The 27,441-nt window shown below is 41.2% G+C and overlaps 1 protein-coding gene across 3 annotated transcripts in view; it reads left to right on the top strand.

Annotated features, from left to right (window-relative positions):
- The window catches only part of mospd2 (motile sperm domain containing 2), a 31,082-nt gene extending 17,530 nt beyond the window's left edge, over positions 1–13,552 (top strand). For all 3 annotated transcript variants that reach the window (XM_014173961.3, XM_045707215.2, XM_014173960.3), the window contains 5 exons: positions 7,758–7,851; positions 7,971–8,067; positions 8,853–8,982; positions 11,116–11,218; positions 11,461–13,552. In XM_014173961.3, coding sequence (XP_014029436.2) covers positions 7,758–7,851; positions 7,971–8,067; positions 8,853–8,982; positions 11,116–11,218; positions 11,461–11,604 — 568 coding nt within the window. In that variant the 3' untranslated portion in view covers positions 11,605–13,552. The remainder of the gene's footprint in view (positions 1–7,757; positions 7,852–7,970; positions 8,068–8,852; positions 8,983–11,115; positions 11,219–11,460) is intronic.
- The last annotated feature ends 13,889 nt before the right edge of the window (positions 13,553–27,441 follow it).

Consider the following 27,441-nt stretch of genomic DNA (forward strand, 5'->3'; position numbering starts at 1 on the left):
TCACCCTGAGGTTGATTATAGACCAGCATTCTTCACCCTGAGGTTGATTATAGACCGGCATTCTTCACCCTGAGGTTGATTATAGACTGACAATCTTCACCCTGAGGTTGATTATAGACCAGCATTCTTCACCCTGATGTTGATTATAGACCGGCATTCTTCACCCTGAGGTTGATTATAGACTGACATTCTTCACCCTGATGTTGATTATAGACCGGCATTCTTCACCCTGAGGTTGGTTATAGACCGGCATTCTTCACCCTGAGGTTGATTATAGACTGACATTCTTCACCCTGATGTTGATTATAGACCGGCATTCTTCACCCTGAGGTTGGTTATAGACCGGCATTCTTCACCCTGAGGTTGATTATAGACCGGCATTCTTCACCCTGAGGTTGATTATAGACTGACATTCTTCACCCTGATGTTGATTATAGACCGGCATTCTTCACCCTGAGGTTGATTATAGACCAGCATTCTTCACCCTGAGGTTGATTATAGACCGGCATTCTTCACCCTGAGGTTGATTATAGACTGACAATCTTCACCCTGAGGTTGATTATAGACCAGCATTCTTCACCCTGATGTTGATTATAGACCGGCATTCTTCACCCTGAGGTTGATTATAGACCAGCATTCTTCACCCTGAGGTTGATTATAGACCGGCATTCTTCACCCTGAGGTTGATTATAGACTGACAATCTTCACCCTGAGGTTGATTATAGACCAGCATTCTTCACCCTGATGTTGATTATAGACCGGCATTCTTCACCCTGAGGTTGATTATAGACTGACAATCTTCACCCTGAGGTTGATTATAGACCAGCATTCTTCACCCTGATGTTGATTATAGACCGGCAATCTTCACCCTGAGGTTGATTATAGACCGGCATTCTTCACCCTGAGGTTGATTATAGACCGGCATTCTTCACCCTGAGGTTGATTATAGACCGGCATTCTTCAGGCCTCTATTTACATTTGAAGAACTTTCTCATTACTAATCATCTTGTAAAAATAAAAGCCTGTTGTCGGACATGCTATAGTTAAGTTGAGGTTGATTTCAGGATTTCAGGTTTCAGATGGGTTGGGTCTGGGAGCCACTTTAAACATCATAGTTGAGTTAGTAGCTTTATTGGTTAATGCATCAGATGAAAGGATAGATGTTAGGGTAATTGTACTCTGGACAACATGCTGGAGGCATTGGTGTGAAAGCATATACAGTGCTGAGTTACCTCAAGAGTAGCGTTGATTAGGGCTACGCACTTGCCTATCAGGTGACGTGCCTATTAGGTGGCAGTGGAGAGATGGGGAACAAAGTGAAAATAACATGGCTTGGGAACATAACAGTATTAACAATGTGGTAAGTTATGTATAATTATATATGCATGACAACCCAAAGTTTGATAACATGACAATTCCCTCTCTCTCTTAGCCTGACTATGTCTTCAGGATACTTCTCTGCAGAGTTTAGCAAAAATGTAAGCCCTAAAAAGCCTCCTCATGCTTTCGCCCAGTCTTCCCCGTAAGACCACAGATTCCAAGAGGTGTTCCCAAGCCATGTCATTTTCAGTTTGTTCCCCCCCATCTCCTCCATTACCACCTGATAGGCACGTCACCTGATAGGCAAGTGCGTAGCCCTAATCAACGCTACTCTTGAGTCTATCACTTGAGTTTGAGCTTCTCAACCTAGCACACATCATCACGGTTAGAATGTACATTTATAAACAGAACCTTTTATTGCCGGTAATAACTATTTTCATTACAACCCCCTTTCTCCCTGTTTTCCTGTCGTGAGTGGCATGGTAATGAAAGATCGGTATCTCAAGGATTTCTTAGTCTAAATTGTTCGCAGTGTGTAAACCTTCCTCAATACCCGGAACTTCCTCCTTCCCAATGGCACATATGTAACTCTTGCCTGTCACATTTGATGGCCCTTGGTAATGTCCTGATTTCAATATAAAGTCATCAGCTTTTCCCACGTACACAAGTCTCTCACCTGAGCCGCCGCTACCACCATTGTGTCTGGTCCATTTCTCCCACCAGTACACCAGCAGCATGAGAGAAGTTTAAATGTTATCTCTCTCCATGCTCACTCTACATGCGCGGTCTCAGAACTCATGGCACACTCCTGCCGCCGTACCCAGGTTTGGCTCGGACTCAGCTTGGAGTGTTAAATGTCACTGTCGCATTGAACGCCTTTATTGCTAATTTCTTCAGCCGGTTAGGGAGGGTTTTGAGGTTCACACGCACTGTTCGTGGTCAAATTATTCCTACCATGCATTCAAGACAACATCTGATGTCACCTTCCATGAGGCAGCAGGTAGCCTAGTGGTTAGAGCATTGGGCCAGTAGCCGAAAGGTTACTAGATCAAATCCCAGAGCTGACAAGTTAAAAATCTGTTATTCTGCCAGTGAACAAGGCAGTTAACCTACTGTTCCTAGGCTGTCATTCTGAATAGGAATTTGTTCTTAACTGACTTGCCTAGTTAAATAAAGGTTAAAGAAATTAATTAATTAAAAAAAATACCTAGAGAGGACAGATCAGAACAACAGTTTAGTTCAATTAATTACTGATTCAGGAAATCCAGACAAGCATTGACTATATGATAAATTATTACATTCACAATTTTCTTAACATTATCTCTATGACAAATGTCAAAGAGCATAACAACATACTGTTAGTTGAAACCATTTTCAAAATGAGTTCATACTCCCTAATTTTACTGGCGACCTCTCGGAAGAGTTACCAGATCAGCGAGTTAGCACCCTAACCCATGGGAGTATCCCAACAATCCAGCAGACCCAATCTGGTGAAATTTGTAACAAAACTAAAACTAAAATTAAATCAGCAATACACATATCACAATCCATTTGGAGTAACTGTCAACCCTTATTAACATATATTTTTCCTTCTCTATTTCCTCTCCCTTTTCTTTCCCTGTCCTTCAGAAACCATTTAAAACCATTTCAACCATTTCCGTCCTTCTGCATACCCAATTTAAAACTAAATTGAAAAGACCCCAGAAAAGACATTCCACAGTATCAACACCACTAACGCATATTAATAACCGGTGAGCTGTGTGTGTGTGGTAAACCGTAGGTCCAAAAACACACATGAACAGGCCTTACTTATCTGGGAACTGAGTTTATGGCCTAATCCAGATACTTTTATACTTAAAACTGCCAAATATCACTAACTGCTGTCCCCAAGACCACAGTCTCAGGGAACATTCCAACAAGAGATAATGAAAGCCCCCCCTCTTCTGGAAAAGGAAGTGTAGATTTCATTAGCATTCACAATGCTACATCGTAATCAGCAATCCAAAAATATTAATTATAAAGCAAAGATGATAATGGTAAATCCACTGTCCTTACTCCAATCATGAAATGTTTGTTTTAATCCACCCCATCCTTTATTTATCTTTTATTTAGCATGTACTACCCTTAGACATGGCAACTTTATCTCGCCACTGAGTCCAACGATTCACTGGTCTCTTTTCCCCATGATTCTCCATAACCACCGCACCACCATGTTCATGAACAAAAAAAAAAGTTAAGTTAATTTTAGGTTTGGTAACCCCTTTGCTAATTCTTCGTGACCCCTCCACCCTTTCGGCCATTCTGAAATCTATTTCAGAATAAGACAACATAAAATGTAAATCTATTTAATAATAAAACGACATAAAATGTCTCATGAGAATAACCCCCACCCCCCAAGGTTTTCTGAGTTGCAAGGAGTGTTTGGCCAGATAATTTAAATGTGTTACCTCATCCATTCCCCTGGCATTTCGCCTAGAATCTTTAACCCAAAATACTTTTTCCTGAGACAAATTTAGCCAATTTCTCATCATAAGGAATCTGCGACATTTGATCCCTGGCATCTATTAAAAAGTTGTGTTAAACGTGATCTCATACATCTTTCTTCACATAGAAACTGGAATCTCTATGAACCACTATCGATCGTACCGAGGCCATACACCGCTATGTGTAAGTTTCCTGTCCTGCTACTTTCAGGAGGATTTGTTGCTGCTCTTTTGAAAAAGAGGCAAACGCTTGCATGGCAGCATTTCCTCCGAATGCAGCAGGCTCCATTCCAACTTTACACTCCCTTTTCCAATGACCAACAGCCCCACACCCAGAACAGGACTTTGTCTCCCTACGCTTTGATGTTTTTCCGCTACGTTTCTTTGTCTTAACTTGGCAATTGAAACTATAGTTAGTGACTTTCCCTGTGGCCGTATTAACCCCTCGCACGACTGTGAAGTGAGCGGAGTTATTTTCCACTCTCAAAGCATCCTGCTCTATTTCATCCACTACCCCCACAATTGCATTTTGATCACAGGTTTCAAAACTGACGTCAAAGCCGAAGTAAAAATTCTATCAATGTACTCCCATACCCAGTCTTTCTGTAGCTGAGTACATCTACTAATTCCATTTTTTCAGTTATACTCTTCTGTTGATAAAACGCCGACATCAGAACACTTGTATATTGAGCTTGCCATTTCTCATTGATGTCTTTGTGCCATACCACAACAGAGTTCTTTATTTGATTAGAATTTTCCGTCAACAGGGAAGTGCTGCCCAATTTTATACAGTTTGCAAAATTTTTCCCATATTCGAGCCAAATTGGTAGAATGCTTGTGCACTTCTTTCAGCGCCTCCATAGCTTTATTAAAATCCTCTAGCTCCACTTTACAGGAGAGAATCAGGGCCGTCTGTTGCCATATCAATAGTTATTAGTCCGAAACCTCTCCCGATGTTGTCCAGGGTGTTTAGATTTCTTCACTCCCGTCTCCAATACGCACCTTCCATTAACTATTTTCCAAGGTAGAGCTACCCACTTCCCCGGAGAATGGTTATGGTATTTGTGCCTATTAGTTGGTCACGGCACTTAATACCTTGTATTAGAACCAATACTAGAGCGTCTGCAAATGTATTACTGGAGAATACTGATGACTGATTGTCTTATTCCAGTATTGCGCCTCAAATATCACTGTTGTTGATAACACACATTACCAAAATGATTCACACTTGTCTTCCTATTTCCACATAATATGTCATGGTTCCCCCTCCCCATAGGGCATAAACCAACCTCTCTCCTTATTGCTACTGCTAATACATGTAACTCAAACAATGTTCGAATATCTTATTGCTTTTCTTTTAACCATGCATGTGGCTTACCTTCAGAATTTATAGGCAACCTTCTTATCATTATCCACATACTCGACTTCCTCACTGTCACGGCAGCTGGGACTTTCGTCCCTCTTACAGATCTCGCAGGGGAATACCCCCGCTAGGGACCTATCCTATACGGAACCTACCCTACACTATATTGTCACTTGTGGATCTCGCAGAGGAAAACCTCCACTTGGGACCTATCCTTGAAGGAACCCATCCTACACCTTATATCAGCCTGGATCTCGTAGAGGAAAACCTCCACTTGGGACCTATCCTTAAAGGAACCTACTCTACACCATATTTTTACATGGATCTCGCAGAGGAAAACCTCTACTCGGGACCTATCCCTAAAGGAACCCACCATACGACCGGTCGTTACTCAATGGGCCTACTGAATAAACTCAGGCTTTCTAGGTCCGTATTCTATAATTGTTCAGCCTACGATTCTCATCTCCCCAATATGTCAAAATGAGTGGAAACTGGTGTAGGGACTGTGCCTACCTTGTTTGTTGCCAGCTCCTGCTCCACTGATCTGGACTCCCTGGTTTGACTATAAATCGTGGTGAATCCTGCTGACAACATCAACTGTTAGGTTCTAATTGTTAGAGTAAGAACTCGACGGACACTGTGAAAGCTTAAACCAAGTTTATTCTTCCCAAAGGATTGAACAGCTGAACAGACAAAAACATGTTTACAATAGTGGTGGTATTTGTACCCCACTTTGGGTGGAGTCTTCTCCTTCTCGCTAAACATTGTATATTTTTATTGCTAGCAGGAAACTAAGTGATACAGGCATTAAACGGTTCCTTTTCCCTTAACGTGACCTGACCTGATCCTCGACCCCCTTCATCACTAGTCCATGGCTCTCTCCCCTTATCAATGCTGCCACATGATCGTTTTCCCTGAACTCAGCCCATTCCAAGCTTAATTGCACACACCATATACCTTCCTCCTACAGATAACCATTAACTTCTGGTGTAGACCCTCTAAACCTAAGCACTCAATATTTCAATAGGATACCTGATAATTAACCCTATCCCAAGTTAAGGAGTTAGAACCCAGAATCCATCAAGGTACAGTATTGAGAGCTGCCTCCATTGATGGGTATTCCGATGTTAAATTAGATCATTCCTATGTTCCTGAGTCATTTCCGTCCAGTTCAGTTTTTTGGAGAGCAGACTCTTTGATGTGAGATTTTTCACAGCTACAGGCTACATATTAGAGTGATAAATAGATTTATATGAGCCTTAAATGCAATTATGTCTCTGAGCTGTGTTAGCCCTGATTCCAGTGAGTCCACGAGGAAGGCAGAACCAGAGCTGGAAGGGTGGAAGAGGGGATGCTTTGATCTTCAGAATGTGTTTGTCAAAGGTTTCCTGGAGTCTAGAGAGTCATTCCGGGCTCACGGGAGCGCTGGGCTCCTCACAACGCTTTACTGGGGCAAAGAACAAAACAATCTGTTGTTTAGAGCTCTGTAGCCTACGGAATGTACAGCTAGACTTTTTATATACGCTACACAGGAATTTTGTAGCGTGTTGGCCATTTCACTGAGTTTTTAGTAGGTACTGAAGCATGCCAGCAGCAGTCCACAGCACAGTGTGGAGAAGTGTTCACTGAGGCTGAATTATCAAATTACAGAATTATCCCTTAAACCTGAGCCTGTTGAGGCAGTTGGGGGGGGGGGGGTCTGTTAGGGGCTGGGATTTGGTGCGCTGAGTGTTGGAGAGCGAATTAGAGCGTCTCATGGCTACTTTCTCAGGCCATGGATTTTTCCTCTGCTCCTCCAGATTTCACAGCTTTAATGCAAGATCACAGATGTTTTCACCCTAGACCTGGGTAATAATGTGGTTTAATTCTCCATTTTCCCCATAAATGGGTTCAGCTACGCCTGCTAGGCTTGAGCCTGCCTTCTACCCAGGGGCCTGACAGACAGCTCCATATAGGTCAGGAGGAGCACAGCACATCAGAGACTGAGGGTTTGGCCCCGGGGAACATACAGTTAGTCGGGGGCTATTTCTCTGGAATGAACCTCCTTGAAAAATATTCTAAAGAACAAATAAAGAACATATTGACATCAATTGAGTCTAATAAATGGCAAATACACGTAGTATCGATGTAGTGTACAAGGCTTTTTGTTTATTTAAAGCAGAAAAAACATGCAAGCACAGATGGACATAATCTGCCATGTGTTAGCTAGAATATTGAGCTAGATGGTGATCCAGCAGCTGTTTAGTAAATGTGTAGCAATGGAAGCTAACAGAATCTACAAGTCCCTGGGGAATCATACTGCAATCACTCTCAGGAAGCAACATCTAAGCTCACGAAGCTTTGCCAAACAGATCGATTAAGCTAAGATATCACAAAGAGGAACAACAAAGCACGCTGTAAAGCAAGACTTCTAACAGATGTATTGGCTTATTTTGAACACCAGATAGCCATTGTGGCCAATGCCTTCGTAAAGAAAAATACATTAGTTTGTTAAGTTAGTCACAAATTCAATCGTTGCCGGCCGCCTTGTCTTCATGCAGCCTGTGCTGTTTCTCCTCTAAAATGTAACGTCTTTTCTCTCTTACTTCCAGTCCAGCAGAGGAGCTGAGCTTTGGATCCAAAGAGTCAGACAGGAAGTGTCTTATCATCCTCGATAATGTGTCCAAGAATCAAGTGGCCTTCAAGGTATGTGCATGCCGCTGTGTGTGCAAGCGTGCCACTCTGTGCTTGTGTGTGCACCTGTGTGTGTATGTGTGTGAAAATAAACAATCTCCAAGCTGACTTGACAGTGTCTCCCTCCACAGGTACGCACCACAGCACCTGAGAAGTACAGAGTGAAGCCCAGCAACAGCTGCTGTGAACCGGGTGCTTCTGTGGATATAGTGGTGTCCTTACATGGAGGTAGAGTACTGCACTTATCTCTCGCTCTCTCTCTTTCTCCCCTCCCACTCCTCTTATCTACTTCCTTCGGATGTTTCCAGATGCACCAGAAGAAACTTCAGAATAATCAAAAGGTCCAGTCTCAGTCTAATAACTTTGGAAAGTGCTGACAGAGTACAGCTTTCTTTTGCCTCACATACATATTTTAAGAGTGATAAAATAATAATCTCTTATCTTCTCCTAAGCTGAGCCTTTCAGAAATCTAACGGCGGGTAAATTAACTTTATTGAGCCAGTCTCAGTACTCTGTCGAAGGCTGAAACCCCTAAGGTCAATGTTTTCCTCTTGATCACTTGAGACCAACATTGAGTAGGGATGCAGGGACTTGGCTGATAAGACGTTCAGAGGCCTTCAAGCATGGACATGTCAGTCATGGCTTCTGATGTGCTAGATATGGGTTTTTTGAAGAATCAAATTCTGGCATTATTCCAAAGTTTGAGGGTTTCCTTCTCTCTCTGGGTTTAACTTCATTCAGTTTTCGGGGCCACTGTCTATCGCCTATATCTTGTTCATTTGTTTGAGTTTAGTGGATAAGAACCCTCACTTTTTCTGTTCACAGCTGTGACAGAGTTAGCTCTTTCAGATCTATCTTCTGATTATTGGATTCTGACAGCAGTGGGGTTTAAACTGTATACTTTGTACAGATGATCCCATCCAAATGTAGGAATCTAGATACATAAACTGAACAATATACTGAGATAAAAAAAATATTCAGAGTTCAATGAGTTCATGGATGTGTTTGTGCAGGCTACCAGGCATCTCTGCAGGACCGCTTCCTGGTTATGGCTGCAGAGATGGAGCAGAACACTGATGCTGGATCACCAGAGCTCGCTCACTTCTGGAAGGACGTGCCCAAAACCAAGATCATGGAGCACAGGTACATCATCATCAATGCCTCCTCATGGATGGGAATATACACTGAGTGTACAAAGCATTAAGAACACCTGCACTTTCCATGACATAGACTGACCAGATGAATCCAGGTGAAAGCTATGGTCCCTTATTGATGTCCCCTGTTAAATCCACTTCAATCAGTGTAGATGAAGGGGAGGAGACAGATTAAAGAAGGATTTTTAAGCCTTGAGACAATTGAGTCATGGATTGTGTACGTGTGCCATTCAGGGGGTGCCTTTGATATGATAGTAGGTGCCAGGCACACCAGTTTGTGTCAAAAACTGCAACACTGCTGGGGTTTTAAAGCTCAACTTTTTCCCGTCTGTATCAGGAATTGTCCACCACCTAAAGGACATCCAGCCAACTTGACACAACTGTTGGAGTCAACGTGTACAATCCATTCCCCAACCAATTGAGGCTGTTCTGAGGGCAAAAGGGGGTGGTGCAACTCGATATTAGGAAGGTGTTCCTAATGTTTGGTAAACTCAGTGTATGTAAATGAGTAAAACAATTCATTTTGAGCCAAAGGGCAAGCAGTCATTAATATGCCACCATCAACATCTATAATGACCTCAAGATAACTTTGATTCACTAAACCCATCGTGGTCTTGCAGTGTACAGCACAGATTGCCTCAGCATGGCTGGGGTATGTCAGTGACCGAGCAGGCTGATTATCCCCTCTCCTCAGTCTTCCCTGATGTGACCAATGACGTATATAAACCCTGGATTGCTGATGCTATGTATTGGCCATTGAGAGGCTTTGAAGCCAGCGGTCGACCATATGGGCAATCCGTAGTAGGAGCAGTCTTCCATAGTAATTAATGGAGTTCTACAGTATTTCAAATGTTTCAAGGGCAAAATTACATGTATTTAAAGCTGCAATATGTAACTTTTTGGGCGCCCTGACCAAATTCACATATAAATATTTGTTATAGATCTGTCATTCTCATTGAAAGCAAGTCTAAGAAGTGGTAGATGTGCGCTAAGTTTCCTTTTTGTATCTTTTACTTCCAGCTTCAAACAGCTGAAAATTCTATATTTTTTACTTTGGAAAGATATTTCACAGCGGTTTAGATGGTACAGTGATTCAATGTAAGGGCTTTATTGGCATGGGAAACATATGTTAACATTGCCAAAGCAAGTGAAGTAGATAATAAACAAAAGTGAAATAAACAATAAAATGAACAGTAAACATTCCACTCACAAATGTTCCAAAAGACTAAAGACATTTCAAATGTCATGTGCAAATAGTTAAAGTATGAAAGGGGAAATAAATAAACATAAATATGGGATGTATTTAGAGTGGTGTTTGTTCTTCACTGGTTGCCCTTTTCTTGTGGCAACAGTCACAAATCTTGCTGCTGCGATGGCACACTGTGGTATTCCACCCAATAGATATGGGAGTTCAAAATTGGGTTTGTTTTCAAATTATTTGTGTATATGTGTAATCTGAGGAAAGTATGTGTCTCTAATATGGTCATACATTTGGCAGGAGGTTAGGAAGTGCAGGTATTCTGCCACTGTGTACTCTCTCTGTTTTGGGCCAAATAGCATTCTAGTTTGGTCTTTTTTTAAAATGTTATTCTTTCCAATGTGTCAAGTAATTATCTTTTAGTTGTGTCATGATTTGGTTGGGTCTAATTGTGTTGCTGTCCTGGTGCTGTGCTAGTAGTTCTCTACACTATACTTGCTTGTTTTGTCACATAAACTGAAATTGTAGTCGGGACAGTAACGTTAGTACATTTTTAAATATCATTTTTCATTTTCTTATTTTTATGTTTAGCTCACATAATATAATAAAAAAGTATGCATTAAGGCAGGGGTGTCAAACTCATTTCACGGAGGGCCGAGTGCCTGCTGGTTTTGGGTTTTTCCTTTCAATTAAGACTTAGACACTCGGCCCTCTGTGAAATGAGTTTGACACGTGCATTAAGGTGTCTTTAATAGAATAAACCTGTCAAACTAATGTAGACATTTAATAAATGCAAAATCTTTTTTTTATAATTGAGGAGGAGTACCAAGATGGCTGCGCGGTGGCTTCAATACAGCGCCCACAGTCAGTCATCCAGGGTTTATACACATCATTGGACGTGACTGTGTCCTGTCCTTCCTGTAGATTACGATGTCACATCCTGGAGAGCAGTAAGCCCATCCTGACCTGTGGAAGTGACAGCCCAATTGAAGGAGGAGCCAATGGCCACCCAGACCTGCACACAACGGTGAGCTCTCCACTCCTATTGGATGATGCTTCTCCACCCACAAGAATACATTAACCTATATAATATTTATCAATGTACAGTATTAGCTGTGTTTTAACTTTGATTTATTTTGTTTATATTCTTTTTTCCCCCCTTTTTACACTATTACAAGCATTATACATTTTCATGGTGTCAAATTGATATGGGAAACTGAAAAGTGAATACATTAGTAAGATGAAGTTACCAAATGCTCTCCTCTGCAGCTGATGCGTGTGATGGTGTGTAACGCCCGGCTGGAGCAGAAGCTGGACCAGTATCTGTGGGTCCAGCAGGTTCTGATTGGTCTGGTGCTTGTTGTCATGATGTTCACCTTTCTGTGTCTCTACAACCTTCCTGGGACTTCCTGACCTGACAACATGGTCTACCTCCTCCTCCCATCTAACATAGAGACTACAGCAGCTGAAAGCTTAACCAACAGGAAGAGGGCTGGTGTTGGACTCAGTGATAAAACGAGAGTAGACTCTCTTCTCTACAAGGGCTGTCATCATGGAGATGGAGGGCTGCTCTGTTCCGTAGCAGTGAGCTTGTGGAGTTGCCCAGAGAGATTCCTCATAGTTTCCTGGGTGTTGTGAAAGGTACCGTACCTAAAGAGTCTCGACACCGTGAAATGAAATCAATAATGTATTTTTATTGCTGATCATGGAATTATACTGTGCCTTCAGAAAGTATTCATACCCCTTGACTTATTCCACCTTTTTTTGTGTTACATCCTGAATTCAAAATGGATTAAAACATATATCATTCTCACCCATCTACACACAATAGCCCATAATGACAAAGTGAAAACATGTTTTTAGAATTTTTTGCACATTTATTGTAAATTAAATACAGAAATATATAATTTACGTAAGTATTCACACCCCTGAGTCAATACTTTGTAGATGCACCTTTCTGGGTAAGTCTCGAGCTTTCCATACCTGGATTTTGCAACGTTTGCCCATTTATTCTTTTAAATATCCTTTAAGCAATGTCAACTTGGTTGTTGATCATTGCTAGACAACCATTTTCAGTTCTTGACATACATTTTGAAGTAGATTTAAGTCAAAACTGGAACAACTCAGGAACCTTCAATGTCTTGGCCTTGCTGCCTTCAGGTTATTGTCCTGCTGAAAGGTGAATTCATATCCCAGTGTCTGGTGGAAACCAGACTGAACCAAGATTTCCTCTAGGATATTACCTGTGGTTAGCTCTATTGCATTTCTTTTTTTATCCTGAAACTCCCCGGCCCTAACGATTACAAGCGTACCCGTAACATGAAGCAGTCACCACTATGCTTGAAAATATAGAGAGTGGTACTCAGTAATGTGTTGTATTGGATTTGCCCCAAACCAAACACTTTGTATTCAGGACAAAAAGTTCATTGATTTACCACATTTTTTTCAGTATTACTTTAGTGCCTTGTTGCAAACAGGATGCATGTTTTGGAATATTTTTATTGTATACAGGCTTCCTTCTTTTCACTCTGTCAATTAGGTTAGTATTGTGGAGTAACTACAATGTTGTTGATCCGTCCTCAGTTTTCTCCTATCACAGCTATTAAACTCTGTAACTGTTTTAAAGTCGCTGTTGGCGTCATGGTGAAATTCCTGAGCGGTTTCCTTCCTCTCTGGCAACTAAGTTAGGAAGGACGCCTGTATCTAAGTGCAATTAATAACTTCACCATGCTCAAAGGGATATTAAAAATGTCTGCCTTTTATGTTTTTGGTGCCTTTCTTTGCGAGGCATTGGTAAACCTTCTTGGTCTTTGTGGTTGAATCTGTGTTGGAAATTCACTACTCGACTGATGGACCTTACAATTTTATGTATGTGTTGGGTGGGTACAGAGAAGAGGTCGTCATACAAACATAATGTTAAACACTATTATTGCACACACAGTGAGTCCATGCAACTTATAATGTGACTTTTTAAGCACGTGTACTCCTGAACATATTTAGGTTTGCCATAACAAAGTGGTTGAATACTTATTGATTCAAGACATTTCATCTTTACATTTATTATTAATTTGTAAAAACATAATTCCACTTTGTCATAATGGGGTATTGTGTGTAGGCCAGTGATAAAATTAATTAAATGTATTTATAAAAAATAAAAAAATGTACTTCATGTTGTAATACATCAAAATTTGGAAAAAGTCAAGGGGTGTGAATACTTTCTGAAGGTATTGTATATGAGGTCTATTTATTTCAATATGTAACATGACGTAGAAGATTTAGTTGTTAATTTTTCTGATCCTAATGTACATTTCATTTGAAATATATGAACATATCGTGTTTAAGAATAAACTTTAACAAATTCGTTTTTGTTTGTTTAAACAAATAGCATTTTCCTTTTGTTGAACATGACTGTTGTATTGATGGGTTGTATCTGAAAATGGCTTTTAAAAATAGGGTTATTTCTTAATGTGTACAGTGCAATGGTAGAATATTATGAGGGGGACATGTAGAGTTATACTAAGTAGCTTTGAAAGACAGTGTGTGCTGGCATGAACAAGGCACCACCAACATGAGCACAGCTCTATCCTGATACAGTAGCTAACCATCTCACTCCTGAAGCAGGCCTGAAACCTCTTTTGTCTCTTAACCCTTATTTTACATAAGCAGCCTCACCCTCCTCCCCCCTCCCTCTTCAATAAAAGCCTCATCGGTGCAGTGGTGCCTAATTGAAAACAGCAGCGTGCGTGACCTCTCCCCACTTACCCCTGGAGAGCCCAGGGAGATCTCTGTCTGTGCTATCTTCCTCTATTTGTTTTAATTACCCTACGCTGGCAACCTAAAAATACCAAGCAATTACTGTTGATGATGAGGAGATGGCAGAACTCACTCACGGGGCTCAGTGGGAAGGCTGGGTATCTATAACAAGATCCAGTGCAGAGCAATCAACCACAGAGCCAATGCACAGAGGGGGATCACACTTAGAATATTAAATACATGCACCACTTATAATGACACGCTGACTTACACCAAGGCTAGTTTGTTCTGCTGTTGGTGTCTGATTTGCCTTTTGTCCCCTCAAAACGATGTGCTGTCTGGTGGTTATATGTTTGATCTGTCATTGAAGTCAAATCAAATCCAATTTTATTTGTCACATGCACCGAATACAACAGGTGTAGACCTTACTGTGAAATGCTTACTTACAAGCCCTTCACCAGCAATGCAGTTTTAAGAAGAAAAAAAAACGTAAGAAAATATTTACTAAATACATTACAAGAAAATAAAAATAATGAGGCTATATTATTTTCCATTTTTTAACCTTTATTTAACTAGGCAGGTAGGTTAAGAACAAATTCTTATTTACAATGATGGCCTGCGCCAAACCCTAACCCGGACGACGCTGGGCCATTTGTGCGCCGCCTTATGGGACTCCCAATCACGACCGGTCGTGATACAGCCTGGAATCTAACTAGGGTCTGTAGTGACGCCTCTAGCACTGAGATGCAGTGCCTTACACCGCTGCGCCACTCGGGAGCTCGAATGCCAAGTGGGTACCGATACCAAGTCAATGTGCGGGGGTACAGGTTAGTCGAGGCAATTGAGCTAATATGTACATATACAGTGCTTTCCGAAAGTATTCATACCCCTTGACTTATTCCACATTTGTTTTTTACAGACTGAATTCAAAATGGGGAAATAGAAAGGGGGATACCTAGTCAGTTGTCCAACTGAATGTATTCAACTGAAATGTGTCTTCTGCATTTAACCCAACCCCTCTGAATCAGAGTATGTAAACTTCTGACTTCAGCTGTAACTATTCACACCCCTGAGTCAATACTTTGTAAATGCACCTTTGGCAGCAATTACAGCTATGAGTCTTTCTGGGTCTCTTAAGTCTCTAAGAGCTTTCCACACGTGGATTGTGCAACATTTGCTTATTATTCTTTTCAAAATTCTTCAAGCTCTGTTAAATGGTTGTTGATCAACAATGTAGACAACCATTTTCAGGTCTTTCCATCGATTTTCAAGTACAGTACTAGTCAAAAAGTTTGCACACAGCTACTCATTTAAGGGTGTTTCTTTATTTTTACTATTTTCTGCATTGTATAATAATAGTGAAGACATCAACACTGAAATAAAGCATATAGAATCATGTAGCAACCAAAACAGTGTTAAACAACAATATATATTTTAGATTTTAGATTCTTCAAAGTAGCCACCCTTTGCCTTGATGACAGTTTTGCAAACTATTGGCATGCACTGACACCGCCTGGTATAGAGGTCCTGGATGGCAGGAAGCTTGACCCCAATGATGTACTGGGCCGTAGGCATTACATTCTGTAGTGCCTTGCGGTCACAGGCCGAGCAGTTGCCATACCAGGCAGTGATGCAACCAGTCAGGATGCTCTCGATGGTGCAGCTGTAGAACTTTTTGAGTATGTGGGGAACCATGCCAAATCTTTTCAGTCTTCTGAGGGGGAAAAGGTGTTGTCGTGCCCTCTTCACAAATGTCTTGGTGAATTTGGACCATGATAGTTTCTTGGTGATGTGGACACCAAGGAACTTGAAGCTCTCAACCTGCTCCACTGCAGCCCCGTCGATGAGAATGGGGGCATGCTCAGTCTTCATTTTCCTGTAGTCCACAATCATCGCCTTTGTCTTGATCATGTTAAGGGAGATGTTGTTATCCTGGCACCACACAGCCAGGTCTCTGACCTCCTACCTATAGGCTGTCTCATCGTTGTCGGTGATCAGGCCTACCACTGTTGAATCGTCAACAAACCTAGTGATGGTGTTGGAGCCGTGCCTGGCCATGCAGTCATGAGTGAACAGGGAGTACAGGATGGGACTGAGCACGCACCCCAGAGGGGCCCCCTGTGTTGAGGATCAGCGTGGCAGATGTGTTGTTACCTACCCCACTTGGGGGCGGCCCATCAGGAACTCCAGGATCCAGTTGCAGAGGGAGGTGTTTAGTCTCAGGGTCCTTAGCTTAGTGATGAGCTTTGAGGGCACTATTGTGTTAAACGCTGAGCTGTAGTCAATGAATAGCATTCTCACATAGGTGTTCCTTTTGTCCAGGTGGGAAAGGGCAGTGTGGAGTGCAATAGAGACTGCATCATCTGTGGATCTGTTGGAGCGGTATGCAAATTGGAATGGGTCTAGGGTTTCTGGGATAATGGTGTTGATGTGAACCATGGCCAGCCTTTCAAAGCACTTCATGGCTACAGACGTGAGTGCTATGGGTCGGTAGTCATTTAGGCAGGTTGCCTTGGCGTTCTTGGGCACAGGGACTATGGTGGTCTGCCTGAAACATGTTGGTATTACGGACTCGGTCAGAGACAGGTTGAAAATATCAGTTTAAGACTCTTGCCAGTTGGTCAGCGCATGCACTGAGCACGTCCTGGTAATCCGTCTGAATGTTGACCTGTTTAAAGGTCATACTCACATCAGCTACAGAGAGTGTGATGTGGTAGCATTTCTATAGGACGAGAGAGAATGTAGATTCCTCAAACAACTTTATTATAAGATTTGCGAAAATGAATTTAACAACCATTACCAAGAATGGTACAGCGTTGAAAGCTTAACAAACATAGTCGCGTCTCTTCTTTTATTAGAAAAAGTACAACCTCTTTTGTCTACGTTGCAGTTTAGCAGATGTGTGGAAACAGGGGCGGAACATAGTGTAAAAGGCGATTGGTTTGTCTGTGCAGATTAAGATAGCCCAAGGTTGATAGCACGAGGGCTCAACCGTATAACTTTCTTGTGTCACAGTTCACACTATAATGTGCTCCTTTCTGCAAGGTTCCACACAGCTGTCTTCCTAATGATTGTAAACTCACGGGATGTCTCACAGGCTTCTGTCGCACCTAACAGATCTTAGCTACAGTTGAAGTCGGAAGTTTACATACACTTAGGTTGGAGTCATTAAAACTCGTTTTTTAACCACTCCACAAATTTCTTGTTATCAAACTATAGTTTGGCAAGTCGGTTAGGACATCAACTTTGTGCATGACATAAGTAATTTTTCCAACAATTATTTACAGACAAATTATTTCACTTATAATTCACTGTATAACAATTCCAGTGGGTCAGAAGTTTACATACACTAAGTTGACTGTGCCTTTAAACAGCTTAGAAAATTCCAGAAAATTATGTCTTGGCTTTAGAAGCATCCTGTTAGGCTAATTGACATCATTTGAGTCAATTGGAGGTGTACCTGTGGATGTATTTCAAGGCCTACCTTCAAACTCAGTGCCTCTTTGCTTGACATCATGGGAAAATAAAAAGAAATCAGCCAAGACCTCAGAAAAAAAATTGTAGACCTCCACAAGTCTGGTTCATCCTTGGGAGCAATTTCCAAACGCCTGAAGGTACCACGTTAATCTGTACAAACAACAGTACGCAAGTATAAAAAGTGCAAATCAATCCCAGAACAACAGCGAAGGACCTTGTGAAGATGCTGGAGGAAACGGGTACCAATGTATCTATATCCACAGTAAAACGAGTCCTATATCGACATAACCTGAAAGGCCGCTCAGCAAGGAAGAAGCCAATGCTCCAAAACCGCCATAAAAAAGCCAGACTACGGTTTGCAACTGCACATGGGGACAAAGATCATACTTTTTGGAGAAATGTCCTCTGGTCTGATGAAACAAAAATAGAACTGTTTGGCCATCATGACCATTGTTATGTTTGGAGGAAGAAGGGGGGCCTTGCAGGCAAAGAACACCATCCCAACCGTGAAGCATGGGGATGGCAGCATCATGTTGTGGGGGTGCTTTGCTGCAGGAGGGACTGGTGCACTTCACAAAATAGATGGCATCATGAGGGAGGAAAATTATGTGGATATTATGAAGCAACATCTCAAGATGTCAGTCAGGAAGTTAAAGCTTGGTCGCAAATGGGTCTTCCAAATGGACAATGACCCCAAGCATACTTCCAAAGTTTTGGCAAAATGGCTTAAGGACAACAAAGTAAGAACTGAAAAAGCGTGTGTGAGCAAGGAGGCCTACGAACCTGAATCAGTTACACCAGCTCTGTCAGGAGGAATGGGCCAAAATTCACCCAACTTATTGTGGGAAGCTTGTGGAAGGCTTCCTGACACGTTTGACCCAAGTTAAACAATTTAAAGGCAATGCTACAAAATACTAATTGAGTGTATGTGAACTTCTGACCCACTGAGAATGTGATGAAATAAAAGCTGAAATAAATAATTCTCTCTGCTATTATTCTGACATTTCACATTCTTAAAATAAAGTGGTTATCCTAAATGACCTAAGACAGGGAATTTTTACTTGTATTAAATGTCAGGAATTGTGAAAAACTGAGTTTAAATGTATTTGGCTAAGGTGTATGTAAACTTCCGACTTGAACTGCATATGCCCAGTCTTATGACTGTCACAAAAAGACAAGTTTGTATCAGGTTAGAAAAACACTAGCATGTAACAAGAGACTACTATTTAAGCAGTAAAACACGGGATAGCATGACTAATGATGTAATTAACATGAGGGGAAATGAAAGATTTCTTACACTTATTGTATTACAATTGTAAATGGCCTCTGTTGTCATTGAGTTTCAACCCTTCACATAGTGCAATACATTCTCAGACGGGGGAAACAAACATATGAATTCAAACATCAGTACATACTTTATCACCACACACCACACACAAGGCAATTGCTTCGTTGAGACTGTCCATATTGCCACAGGGTCACCATGACGGTAGGCCCTTAACTCTACCTTGGTAGCACCATTCACATAACCCCCACCGTGAGCATGGCCTACGGACATGCTGCACCATTAACTCATGTTTTTACCATGGTGTTATGGATTATCATCGTCTTCATCAGACATGTAATCAGACACAGGAAATAAATCAGGTAAATATGGTTCTTAGGCGTCTCCTTCAGGGGTCAGTAATGGCATGGCGAGAATAGTCTCAACGGCTTTGCTGCACAATTTCTTAACACAAGTTATAATTAGCATTATTGTAAAAAAGATAACTTAGCCATGAATCAACCAATTAAATATTGTAGCTCCCATAACACCAAGTAATGACTGAACCCATCCAAACAGATTCAAATCGTTGTCTGGTTGGTGTTTGTTTGCGAGATCACCGCTGAGCTCTTTCCGATGTTCCTCTACATTAGTCAAGTTACCCTCACCCTGGGGTATGAATGTACAGCAATAGTCACCTATCATTTGGCCCGCTCCCCCCTCCCGTGCTAGCAACATGTAAAGTGCTACCCTATTCTGTATAGTTGTGAGGCGAGCGGCTTGCAATTCCGGTCTTAACATCGAAAATCCTGAAGTGGTTAAATTTACCAAAGAATCTAAATTATATCCTAATCTATCTAAATCATGGGCATTTAGGAATTCATCCGCGCCAAAACTTTACGTTTCGAGGATCGTCGTGACTCAATTGGAACGTCTTTCAATTGTATAATGCTCCTTCGAACCCATCTTAATCTGCTTGTAATGGAGGAGTTGGTTTTATGCATTACAACCATGGAGATGTTTTGTTTACCTAAAACACAGAACCCTGTCCAATTTGTTGGTAAATAAAGATATGCCTTATCACCACATCCAATAATGATCAGTAAACGTGGCTGAGCCATATTGATGTGGAGAGCGAATGTCTGCTTCTGTCTGAATTGTGGTGTACCCCAAATTCAGTTTAATGAAAATGCTAGAAGCGCATTTTCCATTTTCCCAACTACATCCTATTGGGAAGATAGTGTTGACATGTTGACATTCCCAGATAGGATTAATTGAATTGTGGTATGGAGATATTACTTGGGTTATGACAATGATAGGTTCGAAATGAGGTTCGCCGGGGTTGGATTAGAATAGGTTCTGGTTGCTGACAAATCACCATTAATGCATTTTTCCCTAAAATGTTTAGCCTTTGAAGGTTTACCCCATGAAGTTTCATTTGATAAGAGCACTTCCAGTGCACATAGTGTCATTAATGCTGACCTCTACTGAATACTGTAAGAATTGTGAGATCTCTGAGTGTGGAAAAATACTACATACATAGCATGAGGTGTTTTCTACCATCAGTTCAGGTTTTACTGTATGATTAAGCAGTGACCAAGTGTTTCCCTCGTGATTCCGGCTGGGATGCTCGTCAAGTGGATGCATTGACCTCCTGCTTCTTCTGATATCGGGGCGGCTATTGTTTGCTGGACTCCCGTCCTGAGCCTGCCGTTGGCTCGAGCTGGAGCGGCTTTTATTTCAGTCCCGCCGTGGGACTATGCTGGTATTGTATACTTCAGTTGCATTGTGGCCACTTCTTGCTCTGGACAGTTCAACTCCTCCTAGGGCCCATACAACAGCTGCAATGAGAAGACTGGTGCTTAAAGCTAGTGAAGGAGATAAGTGTTTCCAGTTTCAGAGATTTTTGTAGTTCATTCCAGTCATTGGCAGCAGAGAACTGGAAGGAGAGACGGCCAAAGGAGGAATTGGCTTTGGGGGTGACCAGAGAGATATACCTGCTGGAGCGTGTGCTACAGGTGCAGCACAGTAACTTAACATTTGATCCTCGCAACCCATCAATGTCAACCTGTTCTGTGGGAATGGAGTGTTAAGCATTCTCATGGGTTTTCCTGTGAATATTTCATGAGATGCTAAACCAATGGTACGAGGCGCACGTCCACGCATGTACATCAGAGGCATTATTGTTACCCATGGCAATCTGGTCTCAGCCATAAGTTTAGTTAAATTAATTTTCATCGTTTGGTTGGCTCTCTCTACGAGACCACCACTGGATGGATGATAGCTACAATGTGTTCGCAGGTCAATCTGCAAACATATTTGCAGCAGAAACAGGAAGTGAAACCATTTGGAGAGTTGGGGAAACAATCGACAAGGCAGCTGTTTTTGCAGCCATATCAGCCATAGCATTCCTTTTAGAGACAGGGTCAGATGTGTTAGTGTGAGCTTGACACTTGCAGACAGAAATGGATGTAGGCAAGAGAATGGCTTCCACCAGGTTCGCAATCAGTTTAGAATGTGAAATTGTCTTACCAGATGAAGTAAGGAACCCACGATGCTGCCACGAATGTTTCCAAATTGTGTAGTGCCCCAAACGCGTATCTGCTATCAGTATAAATCGTAACAGTTTTATCCTTAGCTAGCTTCTCTGGGCAAGGTGGGACGTGACCGTCCCACACTATTCAACAGCCAGTGAAATAGCATGGCGCGAAATACAAAACAGCAAAAATATCAATTTCTCAAACATACAACTATTTTACACCATTTTAAAGATACACTTCTCCTTAATGTAACCACATTGTCCGATTTCAAAAAGGCTTTACAGCGAAAGCAAAACATTAGATTATGTTAGGAGAGTACATAGACAAAAATAACCACACAGCTATTTTCCAAGCAAGGACATGTGTCACAAAAACCCAAAACACAGCTAAATGAAGCACTAACCTTTGACGATCTTCATCAGATGACACTCCTAGGACATTATGTTACACAATACATGTATGTTTTGTTCGATAAAGTTCATATTTATATCCAAAAACAGCATTTTACATTGGCGCGTGATGTTCAGAAAATGTATTCCCACCAAAACTTCCAGTGAATGTGCACATCAATTTACATAACATACTCATCATAAACGTTGACAAAATATATAACAGTTATTTAAAGAAGTATAGATAGACTACTCCTGGATGCAACCGCTGTGTCAGATTTTAAAATAGCTTTACGGAGAAAGCACATTTTTCAATATTCTGAGTACATAGCTCGCCATCACAGCAAGCTATACAGACACCCGCCAAGTTCGGGGTCACCTAAACTCAGAATTAGTATTAGAAATATTCTCTTACCTTTGCTGATCTTCGTCAGAATGCACTCCCAGGACTGCTACTTCCACAAGAAATGTTGTTTTTGTTCGAAATAATCCATATTTCTGTCCAAATACCTCCGTTTTGTTCGTGCGTACAGAGCACTATCCAAAGGCATAACGCGCGAGCGCGGTACCAGAGACGAAAAGTCTAAATGTTCCATTACCGTTCATAGAAGCATGTCAAATGCTGTTTAAAATCAATCTTTATGGTATTTTTAACCTGTTTGGGATAGGGGGCATATTTTCACGGCCGGATAAAAAACGTACCCGATTTAATCTGGTTATTACTCCTGCCCAGAAACTAGAATATGCATATAATTAGGAGATTTGGATAGACAACACCGTAAAGTTTCTAAAACTGTTTGAATGGTGTCTGTGAGTATAACAGAACTCATATGGCAGGCCAAAACCTGAGAAGATTCTATATGGGAAGTACCCTGTCTGACCATTTCTTGGCCTTCTGTAGCCTCTTTATCGAAAATACAGGATCTCTGTTGTAACGTGACATTTTCTAAGGCTTTCATTGGCTCTCAGAAGGCGCCAGAATGTGGAATGATAACTCTGCAGTCTCTGGGCGAAAAACAGTAGGGGTTTTGGAGAGTGGTACTTCTGAGAACAATGACACTGGCGAGCGCGTGCATGTGATGACTCCATTTTCTTATTTCAGTGTTTGAACGGATACAACGTCTCCCGGTTGGAATATTATCGCTATTTTACGAGAAAAATCGCATAAAAATTGATTTTAAACAGCGTTTGACATGCTTCGAAGTACGAATATCCAATGGTATAGAGTGGCGCGAATTACAAATAGCTCAAAAATACAAAAACTTCAATTTTTCAAACATATGACTATTTTACACCATTTTAAAGACAAGACTCTCCTTTATCTAACCACATTGTCCGATTTCAAAAAGGCTTTACAACGAAAGCAAAACATTAGATTATGTCAGGAGAGTACCCAGCCAGAAATAATCACACACCCATTTTTCAAGCTAGCATATATGTCACAAAAACCAAAACCACAGCTAAATGCAGCACTAACCTTTGATGATCTTCATCAGATGACACTCCTAGGACATTATGTTATACAATACATGCATGTTTTGTTCAATCAAGTTCATATTTATATCAAAAAACAGCTTTTTACATTAGCATGTGATGTTCAGAACTAGCATACCCACCGAAAACTTCCGGTGAATTTACTAAATTACTCACGATAAACGCTGACAAAAAACATAACAATTATTTTAAGAATTATAGATACAGAACTCCTTTATGCAATCGCGGTGTCCGATTTTAAAATAGCTTTTTGGTGAAAGCACATTTTGCAATATTCTGAGTAGATGGCTCAGCCATCATGGCTAGCTATTTTGACACCCACCAAGTTTGGCACTCACCAAACTCAGATTTACTATAAGAAAAATTTGATTACCTTTGCTGTTCTTTGTCAGAATGCACTCCCAGGACTTCTACTTCAACACCCAATGTTGTTTTGGTTCCAAATAATCCATAGTTATATCCAAATAGCTCCGTTTTGTTCGTGCGTTCAAGTCACTATCCGAAGGGTGACGCGCCGGCGCGTTTCGTGACAAACAATTTCAAAATATTCCATTACCGTACTTCGAAGCATGTCAAACGCTGTTTAAAATCATTCAAACAGTTCAAACAGTTTTAGAAACTTTAGGGTGTTTTCTATCCAAATCTACTAATTATATGCATATTCTAGTTTCTGGGCAGGAGTAATAACCAGATTAAATCGGGTACGTTTTTTTATCCGGACGTGAAAATACTGCCCCCTATCCCAAACAGGTTAAGGTTGCTGCCTAGCCTATCTTCAACCTTTTTAACCTGTCTCTCATTTCTGTGGAGGTTCCCATTGCTTGGAAGGGAGCCACGGTTCGTCCTTTATTTAAAGGGGGAGATTAAGCTGATCCTAACTGTTATAGTACTAACTATTTTGCCCTGTTTATCAAGTGTTGGAAAAACTTGTCAATAATCAACTGACTGGCTTTCTTGATGTCTATAGTATTCTCTCTGGTATGCAATCTGGTTTCCGCTCAGGTTATGGATGTGTCACTGCAACCTGTTCTTGTGGGCCGGCTAAGGAGTATTGGTGTCTCTGAGGGGTCTTTGGCTTGGTTTGCTAACTACTTCTTTCCAAGAGTGCAGTGTATAAAGTCAGAAGATCTGCTGTCTCAGCCACTGCCTGTCACCAAGGGAGTGACAACAACATAACTCAGGCAGTAGGAAGCTCTCGCATCCATTTACATGCAGATGATACAGGCTTATACTCAGCTGGACCTTCCCTGGATTTTGTGTTAAATGCTCTACAACAAAGCTTTCTTAGTGTCCAACAAGCTTTCTCTACCCTTAAACTTGTTCCAAACACCTCCAAATCAAAGGTCATGTGGTTTGCTAAAACAATGCCAATCTCCCCACAGGTGTGATTACTACCTCTGAAGGTTTGGAGCTTGAGGTAGTCACCTCATACAAGTACTTGGGAGTATGGCTAGACAGTACACTGTCCTTGTCTTAGCACATATCAAAGCTGCAGGCTAAAGTTAAATCTAGACTTGGTTTCCTCTATCGTAATCACTCCTCTTTCACCCCAGCTGCCAAACAAACCCTGATTCAGATGACCATCCTACCCATGCTAGATTACGGAGATGTAATTTATAGATCGGTAGGTAAGGGTGCTCTTGAGCGGCTAGATGTTCTTTACCATATGGCCATCAGATTTGCCACCAATGCTCCTTGTAGGACACATCACTGCACTCTATACTCCTCTGTAAACTGGTCATCTCTGTATACCCATCGCAAGACCCACTGGTTGATGCTTATTTATAAAACCCTCTTAGGCCTCACTCCCCCTATTTGAGATATCTACTGCAGCCCTCATCCTCCACATACAACACCCGTTCTGCCAGTCACATTCTGTTAAAGGTCCCCAAAGCGCACACACCCTTGGGTCGCTCCTCTTTTCAGTTCGCTGCAGCTAGTGACTGGAACGAACTGCAACAAACACTCAAACTGAACAGTTTTATCTCAATCTCTTCTTTCAAAGACTCAATCATGGACACTCTTACTGACAGTTGTGGCTGCTTTGTGTGATGTATTGTTGTCTCTACTTTCTTGCCCTTTGTGTTGTTGTCTGTGCCCAATAATGTTTGTACCATGTTCTGTGCTGCTACTGTGTTGTGTTGCTACCATGTTGTTGTTATGTTGTGTTGCTACCATGCTGTGTTGTCATGTGTTGTCTCTCTTGTCGTGATGTGCGTTTTGTCCAATATTTATATTTGATTTATTTTTTATTTTAATCCCTGCCCCCGTCCCCACAGGAGCCCTTTTGCCTTTTGGTAGGCCGTCATTGTAAATAAGAATTTGTTCTTAAAACCTCTTACATCTAGACGTTCCGCTAGCGGAACACCTGCTCCAATATCCAATGATAGGCGTGGCGCGAATGACAAATTCCTCAAAAATACAAAAACTTCAATTTTTCAAACATATGACTATTTCACAGCATTTTAAAGACAAGACTCTCCTTTATCTAACCACACTGTCCGATTTCAAAAAGGCTTTACAGCGAAAGAAAAACATTAGATTATGTCAGCAGAGTACCCAGCCAGAAATAATCACACACCCATTTTTCAAGCTAGCATATAATGTCACAAAAAACAAAACCACAGCTAAATGCAGCACTAACCTTTGATGATCTTCATCAGATGACACTCCTAGGACATTATGTTATACAATACATGCATGTTTTGTTCAATCAAGTTCATATTTATATTCAAAACCAGCTTTTTACATTAGCATGTGACGTTCAGAACTAGCATTCCCACCGAAGACTTCCGGTGAATTTACTAAATTACTCACGATAAACGTTCACAAAAAACATAACAATTATTTTAAGAATTATAGATACAGAACTCCTTTGTGCAATCGAGGTGTCCGATTTTAAAATAGCTTTTCGGTGAAAGCATATTTTGCAATATTCTGAGTAGATAGCCCAGCCATCACGGCTAGCTATTTAGACACCCACCAAGTTTAGCCCTGACCAAACTCCGATTTACTATTTGATTGTTTGATTACCTTTGGTGTTCTTCGTCAGAATGCACTCCCAGGACTGCTACTTCAATAACAAATATTGGTTTGGTTCAAAATAATCCATCGTTATATCCAAACAGCGGCGTTTTGTTCGTGCGTTCAAGGCACTATCCGAAGTGTAAATAAGGGTCACGAGCATGGCGCATTTTGTGACAAAAGATTTCTAAATATTCCATTATCGTACTTCGAAGCATGTCAACCGCTGTTTAAAATCCATTTTTATGCCATTTTTCTCGTAAAAAAGCGATAATATTCCGACCGGGAGTCTGCGTTTAGGTAAACAGACGAAAGAAAATAAAGCACGGGGTCGACTCGGGCACGAGCCTGAGTCTCACAGTACTGTGACCAGCCACTACCCAAACGCGCTACTTTTTTTCAGCCAGAGCCTGCAAAGCCACGATTCAGCTTTTTGCCGCCTTCTGAGAGCCCATGGGAGCCGTAGGAAGTGTCACGTAACAGCAGAGATCCCGTGTAATGGATAGAGATAATCAAGAAGGGCAAGAAATTGTAAGACAGGGCACTTCCTGCATGGAATCTTCTCAGGTTTTGGCCTGCCAAATGAGTTCTGTTATACTCACAGACACCATTCAAACAGTTTTAGAAACTTTGGAGTGTTTTCTATCCAAAGCTAATAATTATATGCATATTCTAGTTTCTGGGCAGGAGTAATAATCAGATTAAATCGGGTACGTTTTTTATCCGGCCGTGAAAATACTGCCCCCTAGCCACAACAGGTTAACTGACTTGCCTAGTTAAATAAAAAAGGGGAAATCTGCTATTTTGTGCCAAAGCGGTACCTGTTCCAGAATGTCCCTGCCCCATTTATCCGCCATTATTTTCACCGGTCCAATCAGCTGATCGGGCAGGCAAGATTCTCCCTTGTTGCTCTTGCCTCCTTGTGAAACTCCATAATACACACACACACTCAAACACAAACACACAAAGCAACAGTGTTTAATGAGGAACGTCTTCCTTTCTTATAATTCAAAAATATTTGTTATATACAGTACCAGTCAAAAGTTTGGACTTACCTACTCATTCCAGGGTTTTTCTTTATTTTTCCTATATTCCACATTGTAGTATAATAGTGAAGACATAAACTATGAAATAACAAATATATATGTAATATTTGAGATTCTTCAAAGTAGCCACCCTTTGCCTTGATGACATCGGTTTTGCACATCGGCGTTAAACTAGACATTGGGCCGATGTTGGCATTTTTGGCTAATATCGGCCAATTCCAATATTCTCACCGATATATTGTGCATCCCTAGAAAAAACACTA

The sequence above is a fragment of the Salmo salar genome, chromosome 25, assembly GCF_965601325.2.
Source record: "Salmo salar chromosome 25, fSalSal1, whole genome shotgun sequence".
Lineage (NCBI taxonomy): Eukaryota > Metazoa > Chordata > Actinopteri > Salmoniformes > Salmonidae > Salmo > Salmo salar.